Source organism: Protopterus annectens, chromosome 7.part0, assembly GCF_019279795.1.
Source record: "Protopterus annectens isolate FY-2018-M chromosome 7.part0, PAN1.0, whole genome shotgun sequence".
In the NCBI taxonomy this organism is placed as follows: domain Eukaryota; kingdom Metazoa; phylum Chordata; order Ceratodontiformes; family Protopteridae; genus Protopterus; species Protopterus annectens.
The window spans coordinates 434,169,381-434,184,852 of NC_056739.1; the positions used below are offsets into that span (position 1 = coordinate 434,169,381).

The 15,472-nt window shown below is 41.3% G+C and overlaps 1 protein-coding gene across 2 annotated transcripts in view; it reads right to left on the bottom strand.

The window, feature by feature from the left end:
- The window catches only part of SAT2 (spermidine/spermine N1-acetyltransferase family member 2), a 302,999-nt gene that overhangs the window by 91,137 nt on the left and 196,390 nt on the right, over positions 1-15,472 (bottom strand). For both annotated transcript variants that reach the window (XM_044077015.1, XM_044077014.1), the window contains one exon: positions 2,667-2,707. In XM_044077015.1, the coding sequence (XP_043932950.1) occupies positions 2,667-2,707 (41 nt within the window). The remainder of the gene's footprint in view (positions 1-2,666; positions 2,708-15,472) is intronic.

Here is a 15,472-nt window from a genome sequence, read left to right on the forward strand (position 1 = left end):
AGTCTCCATTGATGACTGAGCAGCAGCCACATGTTGCTGTTCACACTTTTGTATCACTTAAATGAAATGTGCAGTCCAGAGTGCATTCCTCTTGATTGCACTATACTAAGGAAGGTCCTTCCTTGATGCTACCAAGGTGCTTTTCACAGCTTAGGAATCTGCCCCAGAGGTTGAATTAAATGAAAATCTACATCAGATAAGTCCTGTACTTTTCATAATGATAGACCAGTCATTTGCGTTTGGTTCAATATCCCTCCCCCCTTCCAATATGGTCACTGACCACTTTTGGTGACCAGAAAGACCTCAAAGACCCTGTCTGTTAAAGTTTTTCTGTACCTTACTGTAGTATTGGCATTTCTCTCATATGTGGTATCCAAAGGCTTTTTTTTCATTTATAGGAGGGTAATTAGAGTTCCCACCTTTTAAATGCCTAAAGTGGGATATTTTTGGTACAAACGTCAGCTTTTGCAGGACAAAACATACCCACAACCAGTACAAAGGACAGAACTTCACTTTTTTTGCCTAAATAAAAGCTTATTCTTGAATCATTTTAATTGCTTATTCTGTTTCTTATAACATTTAGGTTTTCAGATAGAAAACTGTTTTATGCAAGTATTATATAAAATATAGGAAATAATTTTGTCCTAAATCTCAGGACACTTGCAATTTTTTACAGGACACAACTGCCCAAAGAGGGACTGTCCCTCACAAAGTGGGACAGGTGGTAACCCTAAGGGGAATCTGTTTTTAGCTATAACTCACCAAACTCGTACTTTAGTAGAAAGGAGGGAATTATGAGTACGGGAGGAGTCAAGAGCATTGGATCCACAGCTTTAGAAGAAGGTGCAGAGGTTGGATCCACTTGGATCAGACAATCCAGAATGATACTACAATGAGACAATGTGGATCTTTCACTATAAAACTACATAACTGACAACTATTAAAAGGGACTTCAAATTGTACTTTTTAATGGCACTTTGTTTTAAAAACTGGACTGCAAGTGATAGTAACAGATTGATTAGTTACATATGAACTTTACATGTGTTAATTCCCAACTAGTACTAAATCCTAAAATTCACCCCCAAATCCATCAGTGTTGATAACTTAGACATCTCCTACAGAAATGCATCAGCAGAATTTGTCCCAAACACCAAGCTACTAGGTATAACAGACAACTTCATTAAATTTGACATCCACATTAACCAAACCATAAAAAGAACCAACTAAAAACTAGGTGCTCTATACAGAGCACAACATGGCACTTCCTCTGTGACTGTCAAGAAAACAATTGCATCTGTCAAGAAAACAATTGCATCTGCCCATCAATTCTCCCCTTTACATCTCTTATCTTCACTTACAGGTTACACTAAAAGCTAAACTTGAACACTGCTTCTTGCCACAAACTACCCACATAAATGTCATCATTGCATATTCCCCAGGTAGCTAAACTGGCTCAAACTAGACTGCAGTCTTGCACACTCACAGCTTCTTGCTACTCAACAATACATAAACCCACTAAATGTCCTGCCTAACACAACATTCTGCACCTATATCCTTCATCTAGATAGCTTCACTCCCAAGACAAATTGCTTCTACATATAAATCACATGGCACAGGTGATGCCCTTCACTCGCATCGCATCTCCAAAATATGAAAATCAATATTCCTTCAGTTAAGACAAATAGAAAACAATTATCCAAATCGGAATTACTCCATTACCTACAAAACCCCTAGATATGTCCCTATACGCCCACGTTAATGTTATTTCATCTCTCTGCCTCCTCTAAACTACTTTCCTATCTTTTACAATATTTAAATCTGCACCAACTTAACATTTTTGAACCTCCACATATCACTATCATTAGTTAACATTTTTAAAATCCTAACCTAGCCACATTGCATTTTTCACTGTCCTCTACTACAACAGCTCTATGTACACTACTTTCTATCCCTTGTTTCCAACTTCTAATTCATACAGTAGAAACTATACCAGACCATATAGTTCTGCTGCTGACTGTCCACTTTGTCCAAGTCCACAATTGTCTTACAATCACATGTACCTAAACCTATATGAGTGTATGATATAGTACATAAAGTACATGCATTTCAATATGCGTATACTAGTTCCGTTTATATTTTCAGTCATCTTTTTATCAGTTCTTTGTTGTATAATTGTGTGTAAATTTCTGCTAGTGTATTAATAGGTCTGTGTCTCTGCTGAAAAAGGGGTGGTGTCTAGTTGGACTTTCCTGGTAAAGAAAAGCGAATATACATTTTTATGGTGTAGGACAGGCAGCCTGATACTAGTTTTGGGTGCATCTATTGCAATCATCACATTTGTATTGTTTTACTACTGGCCCTTATGCGTGGTCTTATTTAACAGCAGTGGCTGGAATGTATTCTGTTCTGGTGAAGTCTTGTGTGTCTAAATGAAAGTTTAATGAAAAGTTTACAAGCAATCAGTGGGGATGAATGGGGAGTGACATCACAAAAGAAAAAAAAAAGTTCATGGTTGCCTGTACATACTTTGCATGATGTTTTGCATTATGGCAATTTACACAGTAATGCTGTTCTTTAGAAGTTTGAAGTGAAAGATAGTTACTTTTAAAACTAGTCATGATTTAAACCAGTCTTCAAAAAGTGCTTATGAAAAACGGGTACTGTACCTTGGCTATTTTTTGTAATAATCCATGTCCAATACCTTTCGCTGTTTAAAAAAAAAAAGAAAGAAAAAATATGAGGAGGAATGAAAAGCAGACTTCAGTTTTCTTCTTAACCAAGAAAGCTGGAATTGGGGAACAGGGAAATTGCAGAATGTGGTATATTACTAACAAAAACATTTAGTCAAGATGCAATACAAAAAAGTTAGAAATATACTCATATAAAAGTGACATTTAATATCAAGTATAAAAACAATGTGGAGCTCTGCTTAAAATCATATTACAACATTAATCCAGTTTCACTGAGCTCTGTAAAAAAAAGGCCACTGGTGTAAGAAGCACGTATGTCCAACACAGTACTTACAAGCACTTGCACTCCACATGTTTCAACTATTTGCAAGTGACATTCTCTGCTGTGATGTCATAGCTGGATGCACCAAAAATGAATACTGTTCCAGGTAAACTAAGGGAAGAACCTTTTTTCTGACTTGCCATTGCTTAAGAACTAGATAACAAATTACACTCCTCCCCTCAAATATAATCTATACTTAACTGTACATCTGTCTAACAGTTGCACGATTCCTTCCCTGGAATGGGAGAGAAATTAATAGTTTGAGTGTGTCTAGCTTCATCTTAGGACCATCCTTTACATCACAGAACCACCAATGCTATCCTCCAGTATTGCAGCTACACCCTTCTGCCACTGATTCAGCAAGCACCAATGATAGCTCCAAGATGCAATCTGTGCAGAGGCTGCATTGCATCTACCAGTAGGGGATATTGAATCATCCACTACCAAACCTCATCCTCTCAGAATGTGGGGTATAGTGTTTTCCTCCCTCTGTCAATGTCATAGGCTGTCCGATAATATGCTAACAATCCCCAAATGGGTCATGCAGGAATTCTTGGATTACTGAATGTGCTTCCAACACTGAAATTTAGTCTGTTTATGGATACTTACCAAATGCCTTTGACTGTCTAGTTATTGCAGCACTCCCAAATATATGACAGATGCAACCACAGTTAATATGGCTGAAGGAAGTGACTGGACAAAGTATCAAACTTGTCAGAAGTTGGTTTTATCAGCCACAGAAGCTATCCACAAACTGGGCAGCCCATGCAGGGTCATTAATCTGAGGCAACTGGCACTACAGGACATGCATATGATATCTGGCATAGGAAAATGAGAGTGCCACATGCCTGATGGCAATAAATACCAGATAGGATGACATAAGAAAAAGGACCACACAGTAGGCAAGCCATCATTTTCAAAACCAGAAAGACTTTACACGAACTGGTGTCTAAACAGCAGCTTGTGAAGTTCAAAACCTCTGCAAGGCTCAGCTTTTTGCAATCCACTGTTGGCCCAAGTCTGAGCATGTACTCTTCAATGGACAAGATGGTCTCTTGATGTACCAGCAAGGAGACAGCTCATCAGAATAAGATGTCGAGGTCCGAAGACAGGTGAACTGGAGCCCCTGAGAAACTTAAATGGAGTTAAAGTAAGCCCTTATCAAATAAGCCTATCAGAAACAGCAAAACAAATATTCTGTCATGTGTCTGCTCTAAGCTTTATGCCACTATCATGTCAAAACATGTAGAGAATATACTCCCATTTTGGCAGATAACACTTCTTGGTTGTAAGCTTCCTGGCCTTCTGTAGGATGCCCAAGACTTCTGCTGGAAGGAAAACAGGATTAGGTTGCTAGTCTGAGGTCCTTTAGACTTGGATCAATGCCCTTATCGGAGCCCATTACACATTTGTTGTGGTTTGTCTTTTGGCTTTTCCCAGGTTAGGGGTCGCCACAGCGGAACTCCGGTCTGCTAATGATTGGCAGTAGATTTTCACGAACGCCAAGGTGCCAGCTCGATGTCCAATCTTCAACGAAGGCATGCCCATTTACGCATGTCTTTTACACAGTAAGAGCCCATTACACAGTATTAGGAGATGCTCTTCTGTTAAAAACTACATAATCTAGAAGAATCAGGGTTACTTTGGCTAAAAGGAGGCTATAAGAATAAACGTATATTCTGTCTTCCCTTTAGAATGCTGAGAATACCAAGGAAGGGAGGGTAGGCATACAAAAGTTTGCTCAATTGCATTAAAAAGGATTCACTGCTCACACCTATCTGTAAGAGTATCTTAAACCAGAATTTGTTTACCTAGAAGTAAAGCAGGTATAGTGTTCTGGGTGGTTAGATGTCAGGCTATTGTGGCTATTTTGCAGTGTTAGAGTATTCTCCATTTAATGATGTACCGCATAACTGGTGCATGTGACTACATTGAAGCCTCCTGGCTTCAAGGTTTCCTTGGATATTTGTACAGCATAGGGTTTAGCATCTCTTTGCTGATGATGTTTGTCTCTGCCTTGATAAGCTCATTGAAATTGAAACTTTTTTCAGGTTTCCTATGAACCCACCCAAACACATCTAATGCATCTGTAGTCAGTGTTTGGGACTCTGGAAGGTTAAAAATAGCATACTGATGTTGGCTTGCACATGTAATGAATCCAGCATTTGAAAATTAAATTACTGGTGTTACCTTCTCCAGTGGGTCGAGCTGTTGCCATGTGTTTCTCCGGTACCACTCCAACTTCTTCATGTGCAGTCAGCCTGCATAAGGGGAGCAGGACAGAGGCTGACAAGTACAACAGTGCTTTGATGATAGACATCCTCACGCAGGTCTTTTCTGTTGTCTGGAAAAAAAAAGCTTAAAGAAATTTCCTGGATGGAAGGCTAGGTCTACTCAACAATAGCCAATTTGGCCACCATGGGAGATGCTCAGGCTGGTTAGGCATATGGTAGTGAAATCCAAGGGCTCCCTACTGAAATGCCAAGATGTCAGCACTTTAAATGCAAAGTGTCAATAAGTTGGGGGGGGGGGGGGACTCCAGAAGAGCAGCACATCTTGATCATTATTCTACTTTAAAAACTTTTTTTGCAGGGGGGGATCCCCCTGCACCCTCTGATGTGGGTCAAGACCCCCCCCCTGAAATTATGTATCCCAACTCCACACCTCAGAGAGAAGGGAATATTCTAGAAATTGCCATCTTGGACTTATAGAAGTCCACTTATTCAGTCCGTTTTGGAACTCACTCTAGTGGCTCCAGACAATTCAAATGGCTCTTGTAATCCAAGGCCTACATTAGCTCTTCCTGGGAATAGCCTTGTATCAAGCAGTGATCTAGGTATGGGTAAATGTAAAGATCATTTACTCTGTGTGAAAACTGTAGCCAACCAGCTACTAACCTTAGCCTAAAGGACAAGAAAATAAAATGTAAATGCTACCTGCAAGTCTGAAATCATAGGCGTGACCAGTAAACCTTATAAACAGGGGTATGGAATGTAGGGTTCATGTCCAAAGTGACCATTAGTACTGCAAATCCTGCAAAAAAGTGAAAAGAATAGGCTGCACAGTTCACATCTTCAACTTTTAAACAGAAATACGTTTGCCTTGGACAGGTCCAGAATGGGTTTCTATGAACCATCTTTTCCAGTTAACTGAACTGCATTTTGTATCCTGAAGTGACTGCTTACATCATTCAAAAGACTGTGAATAAAGATGAATCGCCTCTTTGAAAACAGCTAGTTCTTCTAGGAGATGAAAGAACATGCAAGTACAATAGATGTGAGGAATATTCAAAACGGGAAGGAGCTCTCCTGAATTAAAGCAGATCATCTTCCTTCCCCTTGCTGTGTCATCTGGCCTTTAAAGCTCTTGCTTTACTTAAGCTGCATTATCCAGGATGGTTTCTCCAAAAGGGACTACTACATGGTGAGAAAGTTCCTTACATTTAGAAAGTGGCAGATAGAACTACTTTTTTTTTTTTATTGTATATTACTTTTTTCAGATTTTTTTCAACACTTTCTGGGGGTGGATGGGTAATAAGATTTTTGTTCAAAGTAGTATCAAGGAGCTGTACATCTAGCAATGGCAGGATCCACCATTATGCATGTCCAATAGCTCAGAACCAAGGCATCCACAGATTCACAACTACATTTATTTGCATTACTGCTTATGATGGCAGTCAGCCTAATGAGTTGTAGCTTCAGGGATTCAACTTTGACCTCTGTCAACTTTCTTTCGGCTTGTGGCTTGAGGCTGAATACACATGTGGCTATTTATAGCCATTACTCACAGTAAGACGCTGTCCGGTTCGATTCTCAGCTAGAGTGTCTTCTGTGTGGACATGCATGAATGGGCGTACCTTCGTTGAAGGTTGTGCGTCAGGCCTGGCAAGCCGGTACGTAAAAATCAACTGCCAATCATTAGCGGACCGGAGTTCCGCTTTGGCGACCCTTAACCGGGAAAAGCCGAAAGACACAAACTTCCAAGGTGGATATACACATGCCCGCCACACATTTTCTTATTAAACATCTCCAAGAAACAACTGCTTTGATCCATCCATTAGAAAAGTATTAGCAGTACAGTAGAAAAGTAGTATTAGCAGTAATATAGTCTTTGAACCCCAAAGCAGTGTTCATCGAAATTCTCAGGATCCGTATTTTAGTTTTTTTTTTACCAGGGTAATCAACTGATCAGACCATTTGGAGGCAGAGCTCAGGATTTTAAATGAACCCTGTACGTCATAGTCTGCCATCCTGTGAATGCAGTTTCAGCAAGGCAGTGTCAAATACTTTCCTTAATGCCCAAAACATTTGTCAGGATGTTGATCTGCATGGGCTTCACAATGTTACATGTAGTGTCCAGTTATTTTGCCTTCCTCCAACAAAATGTTCTCATGGTAAACATTGTCCAAGAAAAGTACAGTTTTGTACCTACCATAAATGTAGATGTTCGAAGATCCACATTGCTGCAGTCCTTACACTTGGGTAGTCCGCTGTCCTCGGTCGGCCCGAATATCAAAGTATAAGGCTGACGTCGGTCAAGGCGCATTTGACTGACATCAGGACGTCAGGGTACAAATGCGCATGACCGACGTCATATCCTCAGTCTTTTCTTGCCCCAGATGTCAGAAGACCCTAAAAAGAAAGGTCAAAACCAAAAGACAGCAAACAACCAACCAACCCCTCTTGCACTAAAAATATGTACAATATATACAATATATACAATATACACCATATTGACAACCCAACCCACACAACCGCCTCTAACCACAGAGGGGAAGGAGGGAGGGTAAATTGGACTGCAGCAATGTGGATCTTCGAACATCTACATTTATGGTAGGTACAAAACTGTACTATGTTCTTCATCTCACATTGCTGCAGTCCTTACACTTGGGTAGAATCCCAAAGCAGAGGTAAGGGAGGATGGCAAAACTATAAGGAAGCAGGAGCTGCCAAAATGCCCTGTAAAATAGCAGTGGCAAAACCAGCCCTAGATTTAGAATAAAGTGGAAGGTGATAATGCCTAGAGAAAGTATGCACTGAACTCCAAGTAGCTGCCTCCAAAATATCTTTAGTTGCCACCCCCCTTAAAAAAGCCGTCTAAGTGGCAGTAGCCCTAGTGGAATGAGGCCTAATCCCAGCTGGAATCTCCTTGCCATGATGGGAATAACAGAAAGCAATGCAAAACCCAATCCACTTAGAAATAGTTTGTTTTGACACAGGCTTGCCCTGAGAACTCAAAGCAAAAGAAACAAATAACTGCTGAGACTGCCTAAACCCTTTAGTTCTGTCCAAATAATATTGCAACTGCCTGTGTACATCTAAAGTGTGCAAAATCTTTTCCCCTTTATTTTGGGGATTTGCATAAAAGTAGGCAAATGAATAGTTTGGTTTAAAGCCACACTAGAAACCACTTTAGGCATAAAGGAAGGATTAGTACGTAAAGATACCCTATCCTTATGAAAAATTAAGAAAGGCTCAACCGCCATAAGGGCCTGCAATTCAGAAACCCTTCTTGCAGAGGTAATGGCCAACAAAAAAGCAGTCTTCCATGATAAATATTTCAACTCAGTAGTAGCTGCAGGCTCAAAAGGTTGTAGAGTGAGTTTCTCCAACACAAAATTGAGATCCCAAGCAGGAGTAGGAGCTCTACGTGGGGGTCTTATATTCTTTGCCCCTCTAAGAAATTGCCTGAACAAAGGATGAGAAAACAATGGTGGGTCACAATCATAGTGAGCTGAAATTGCTGCAGCATGAACCTTAATAGAAGAGAAGGACAAACCTTTGTCCAGTAACTCCGTAAGATATTGAAGAGCCACACTTAAATTAGGCTCAGAAACATCAAAATCCTTTGCTGCACTCCAAAATAAAAATCTCTTCCATTTATCTGCGTACACTTTCCTTGTACTAGGCCTTCTAGCTTCCAAAATAACATTCAAAACTTGCTGTGGAAGTTGAGACCCACTATGGTTCAAAACAGAATATGCCAGGCTGTTAGGTGAAGAGAGTGAAGCTTGACATTGAGCAAATGACTGTCCTCCTGAGACAACAGGTGTGGAATCGAAGGCAAAGGCCATGGAGGCTCCCGTACCAGACTTCTCAGTAATGGGTACCAATGCTGTCGAGGCCAATCTTGAGCTATCAAAATCATCCTTGGCTTGTCCTGTCTGGCCTTTAGTAGTACCTTTGGGAGGAGAGGCAGAGGCGGGAAGGCAAACACATGAAGATTGCTCCAATTGAAAGAAAGAGCATCCACTTTCCAAGCTGTGGGATGAAACCTTTTCGTGCAAAACTTTGGCAGCTGGTGGTTTAGTGGAGAAGCGAACAGATCTATGTCTGGAGTTCCCCATGACACTGTCAATTTCTGAAATACATGAGGATCCAATTTCCACTCGTGGGGATCCATAATTTGTCTGCTCAACACATCTGCTAAGGAGTTCTGTGCTCCCGGCAGAAACCTTGCCTGAAGATTTGGCTGTAAACTGAGAGCAGTCTCCCACAAAATCATTGCTTGCCTGCATAGAGGATAAGAATGTGTTCCCCCTTGCTTTTTGATGTACCACATGACAGTTGTGTTGTCTGTTAGAATCAACACCTGCCCTGGAAGAAGTAAATCCTTGAAAGCTATTAATGCAAACTGGACTGCTAACATCTCCTTCAAGTTGATATGTAGATGTTGTAGTCTGGCAGGCCACTTGTCTTGTATCCACTTTCCATTCAGATGAGCTCCCCAAGCTTTGTCTGAGGCATCTGTCGTTAGAATCTGACTCGCCTCTGGCAGGGTCACAGAGAGTCCCTTGTTTAGGTGACATTCCTGAGCCCACCACAACAATTCCTTTTGAATGCAAGGTATTATTTGAATGACAGTGTCCAGATCCTGGCAGTGCTGTGTCCATACATTTTTGAGATACCATTGTAGCTTCCTCATATGCAGTTTGGCATTGGGAAGCACCAGAATACAAGATGCCATGAACCCCAAGGCTTGAAGGACTGTCCTTGCAGTCAGCCTGGACTGATGAGACAATTGATGAAAGTAAAGGGAAAGATTCTTTTGTTTGTCCGGGGTCAAAAAGGCCATCTGGGATGCTGTATTCAGTCTTACACCCAGAAAGCACATGTCCTGAGAGGGTACTAGACTGGACTTTATTTCGTTCACAGAATACCCAGGCATCTTAGCACTGCTATCACATATTCCAAATGATGAAGAAGCTCGTCCCTTCCTTGAGCCAGAATCAGGCAATCGTCAAATAAGGATAGATCTGTATTCCTTTTAGCCTGAGGAAAGCTATCACTGGAGCCAGAACTTTCGTGAACACTCTGGGCAGTAGATAAGCCAAAGGGCAATGCAGAGAACTGATAATGAGAAGTCCCAGCCCGAAAACGCAGATACTTCCTGCAACTCAGTCTGATAGGAACATGAAGGTAAGCCTCCTTGAGATCCAAAGTTACCATCCAATGATCTTTGCCCAGCAGAGGTAAAAGCTGTTGTAACGTCAACATTTTGAACTTGGGAATGTCCAGATAAGTGTTGAGGATAGATAAATCCAAAATTGGTCTCCACGTGTTCCCTTTCTTTGGTACTAGGAACAGGCGAGAATAAAATCCTAGGCCCACTTCTGGCATAGGGACCGGCTGTATGGCCCCTATTTGAAGTAACAGAGAAATTTGTTTGTGAGCCTCTATTCTTTGCTGAGGAGGAATGTCTGGCATGCCTTTGAAAGGAGGCAAGGTATGGAAATAAAACCTGTAACCGTGGTGTATGATATCCAATACCCATTTGTCTTGGGTAATTAAACTCCAATTTTCCTTGAAAAGTGCCAACCTTCCTCCCAAAGGTGCTGCCAGACGAGAAGGCTCTGGCAGCTGAAAAGGTAGGTCATTGGGTCTGTTTACTAAAGGACTGACCCCTGCCCTCACCCGAAGACTGTGCAGGTGAACTCCCTGTTCTAGGCCTGAAAGAACCCTGAGCTCTGCCCCTACCACGTCTAGATCTACCCCTACACTGGGAATCATAAGAAGGATACGTCCACCCCTTGGAAGGCCAATTTCTACTAAACTTCGGAGGCTGAACCTGCAAAAAATCTTTAACAGTCTGCATAGACTTAGCCTTGTCTTCCATTTTCTTGAAGACTGCCTCAACAGGAGAACCAAACAACACATCAGATTGTAAAGGAGCATCTAAAATCCTTGTCTTAACATGGTCAGATAAATTCTGATCCCTCAGCCAGGCGTGCCTGCGAAGAACTGACCCAGTGGCAGCCACCCTAGACTAGGCCTGTACAGCATCAAAACCACATTGCAAAGAATGCTTACCCACCTGTTCAGAAACATGTACTAAATCTTGTAACTCTTTACATTCAATACCTTCCGCCAGAGCATCTACCTTAGACTTCAATTGCGAAAGGAGATAGTTTTGGTATTTCAACATGTGAAACTGGCAATTCAAAGCCCTCAAAGCTAGGGTGGAAGACGTATAAACTTTCTTCCCCCATCTATCCAAAGCCCTGGCCTCTTTATCTGGAGGAACCGGATTTTTGACAACAGAAGCCTTAACACCCTTAGGCCCCTGACTAACAGTTTCTGGGTCTGCCCTAGGACTCTTAAAAAGATACTTATGAGCCTCAGGCACCCTGTAATACCTATCTGGTTTAACAGGAGCAGGAGGCAAAGAATCAGGATTAAGAGAAGCCTCTGCAAACACATCTTCCACAACATCCAGAACAGGAGGAATAGCCAAAGGCCTATGCTGGGGTAAAACGAAAATTCCCTAAGCCGTTTCCTGGAATCAGAGAAGTCCTGACCTTCCCACTTAAAATGCTCCCTCATGGAATGAAGAGTCTCTGAAAAAGAAAAATCCTCAGGAGGAGAAGCAGAAGGAGTAGAATCATCCATATCAGAATCAGAATAAGGAGAATACTCCTGTAAGTCTTCAGCCGAAGACTCTGAAACATCCGAAGCCTGCTCAAAACTCCCTAGCTCAGGTTCCACCCTAGGTCTCTTGTCAGGAGGGGGCAAAGAACCTCTAATCAAAGTAATCAAATCTTCTGCCATTTTAAGCATATGCTTCTTGGGCACAGATCCTGAAGAACTAGGGGTGACAGCAACTGAAGCTAAACCTGGCCTGCCTCTGGGAGAAGCCTTGGAAACAGAAGGAGAGGGCCTAACCACCCTAGGAAGGGAGGGGAGTACAGTAACTTGAGAAGCCCATTCAGCCTGACCTGCCTCCTGAGAGGCCACATCCTGCAATAACAAAGTCTCTCCCTGGGACTCCAGAGAAACCTCCGGCGGAACCACCGGCTCCACCGACACCTCTAAAGAACCGCGTCCCGGCACGGCTCTTCTAGCCTAGGCTTAGCTGCTTTGTCCTTGCGCTTCTTCGAAGAAGCGGGCGTCGGAGCATCCGACGGCATTTTATAATTGCACCGCTTCCCAAGACCAACCTGGCACAATCTAACCTTCTCTTTATAGTGCGCTTATTGAATCTAGCACAAGAGCGACACCCAACAACGTCGTGCTCAGGCCCTAAACAAGGAATACACAAAGTATGATAGTCTCTATGCGGTATCTGTTTCCCACAAGAAATACAATTATTCACTTTTTCTGACATCCGGTAAACCACTGAAGCAAGAAAAAACTAAAATATTCCCCAACGGGGTACTTAGCCAACTTTGACTCTGTCTGAAACTCCGAATTTGAAAAATTTCAGACCGCCGAATGGCACTTGCAACGTTGCTTCTGCATCGGACCATGCGGCAAAAAAGACTGAGGATATGACGTCTGTCATGCGCATTTGTACCCTGACGTCCTGATGTCAGTCAAATGCGCCTTGACCGACGTCAGCCTTATACTTTGATATTCGGGCCGACCGAGGACAGCGGACTACCCAAGTGTAAGGACTGCAGCAATGTGAGATGAAGAACATCACACAAAATGGAAAATCAGAAGAATGTTACCTTCATTTACATTACAGGTTCATAGACTATCACTAGGTGAACAACCTTAGGAAGGTGTTTTAAGCCTAGATGTTTTCCATTACGTAGATGTGAGAATAAATTAACCAAGGTCATACAATTGGGTTTAAGTGGCCAAGCATTTACAAGCTGCATCTGTCCAAAAGGGACACGAGTCAGTTAGAGGTAAGGAATGTGCATTTTTTTGCCACTCATTTCCTCAGCAAATCACCTATAATTAAAAATAGCTGGTGCATAGTGAAGGAAAACCCAATGATGTATATCTCTAAAGAAAATTCTTTAGTGGAGGCAGCTTCAAGCTTTGTTCAACTGTCAAACACTGCCCCTCCAAACATTGAGATAGTGGACTCCTAGACAAAAATGGGTGAAAATGAGCTTGCCAAAGCCCTGTAATCACGACAGCTCAAGCTTCCCATCTTTACTAAATATGTACTGGAAGTGCTGTTTAAGACTAAGAGCACTTCCTCCTTGGGACCAGACAACATACCAGGCAGTTGGATAAACAGTACCACACACACCCTTTCAGAAACTCTCCAAAAACTTAATCCCGAGCCTGGTTACAGACTTTATCCTGAAGTACAACAGCATTGGTCATGCCACTCTGTATTGGTGGCTCTACTACAAATCCATGAAAATATAGGTCCATTAGCCCGACAAGTCTAATTTCAAATTACTTTCTCAACTTTTCACAGTGGAGTTGAGTATTGTTTAAATAGGAATTTCTGGAGAAAATCTGCTTGCTGTGCACCTTTTCTATGATCAGCTAGCCGATTTTCTCCATTTTCCCCAGTTACAGTAAATACTAGCATTCCCCATTCACCTGCATTAAAGTAAAAAAAAGAAATGTAAAAAGAACCTTCTAAAAAATGTATTTATGGGCAGTAGAAATAACTGGCAAACACCACTGCTTAGCCTGCATCCTTGCACTGACCCCAGTGGTGATGTCAGATTACTGCAAGAGGATTAATCACTAAAGCTCCAAAGAACCTGAACTGACAGCAGAGCAAGTCTGGCACAGTATAAGAAGCACACTTTGTTTTTGTTGTTTAGGGATTAGATTATCAGTTACGGATTTCCTCAATAAAAAGATTTCCTTATTGCTAGGTGTAACAGATTACTCTGACATTTAAACATTCTTAAAAAAAAACTGTAGAAATCTGTTTGTTACATTCATAGCATCAAATTATTTCACCATACATTCAGCACTAACCAGCTTCAAGCATAACTGCAACTAGAATATGGATATTTTAAACAGGTAGTGCACTTCAGTAATGATAGTGTCCCATAATAGTTTGCGCACAGCTTTCTAGGTTTGCGTTTGGAATGACAATGTACAGGAGACTATCAGATCTAATTAACAGGTGGATAAAGGGAGAAATAGGTCAAGAAATGCAATTCTAGTTGCAGAGTGAGAGGAAGAGTTTGGTGAAGAAGCTGTGGTCAAAGGTCTTACCCCAGAGGCAAAAGAAGAGCTCAGGCACTCACCTTGTGAGCAGAAAAGCTACATAATGGTTCTATGTAAATAAATCTTAGGATGGTCTTCAGATGAGCTGTCTTGAAGAGGAGGATCTGAATGTATGAAAATATATCTTCATTAATTCACCTGCTATTACTACGGAGCATATTTTGTGCACCAACTTTACTGTTGATAAATGTCGCCAGCATTATGAATAGGATCTTCCTGTTATACATGCATTGATAGGGTAGGGGAAGGAGGAAATTATGTACCTGGATGGGGAAAGGCTAAGGGGCAGGTGAAATACAATGTCTATATGAGCTATGTGTCATTACAGGATGCATTATAATCCATCTTGGACTGGAGTGCAACATCCACAGCATATACGGGAACAGTATAAGACCCTGAATTTTATAGAATGAAGAATTAGACATTTAAGAGGGACGTATCAAGTTTGATAAAGTTTCAGCAGCGCCGGGTGAATTTATGCAATGTAACTAGAGATATTGGGCAAAAGTCCTTGATCTGCCTGATATTTTATGAATAAAAATGTTATGAGAACAGGTTAAAAATGTGTAGTTTTCTCGCAAATTGCTGAATATTGCAGTTAAAACAATGAGACATTTGAGATTTTCAGATTTCATATTTTTCAGAAAATGCATGTAAAACATGTTAAAGCAAAACCTGTCATTCTAGCACCTTTCTAATATACAATATGAATATTTAAAAATCGGCCAATGATTCTGGGCCTTTTTACTTCTTTTGCCTTTGCCTGTGATTATTGCATAGTAGGTGCAATGGTTGAAGGGTCCAGGAGGTTGTGTCACCCCCTCATATGTTTGTGTCCCACAAAAGCTTTGTCAATTACTGGACTAATAAGTGCATAAAATATTCATGAGGTCTGGAATAGATCTGGGCTTTGAAGAAGTTATGACCATTCTTAAAAATGCAATCTTACCAATCATGACTCCTTAGTTCTGGAAAGGTTTGTTACATTTTTTGGGGTGCTATTTGTTTTATAACACTTCTTGTACAGT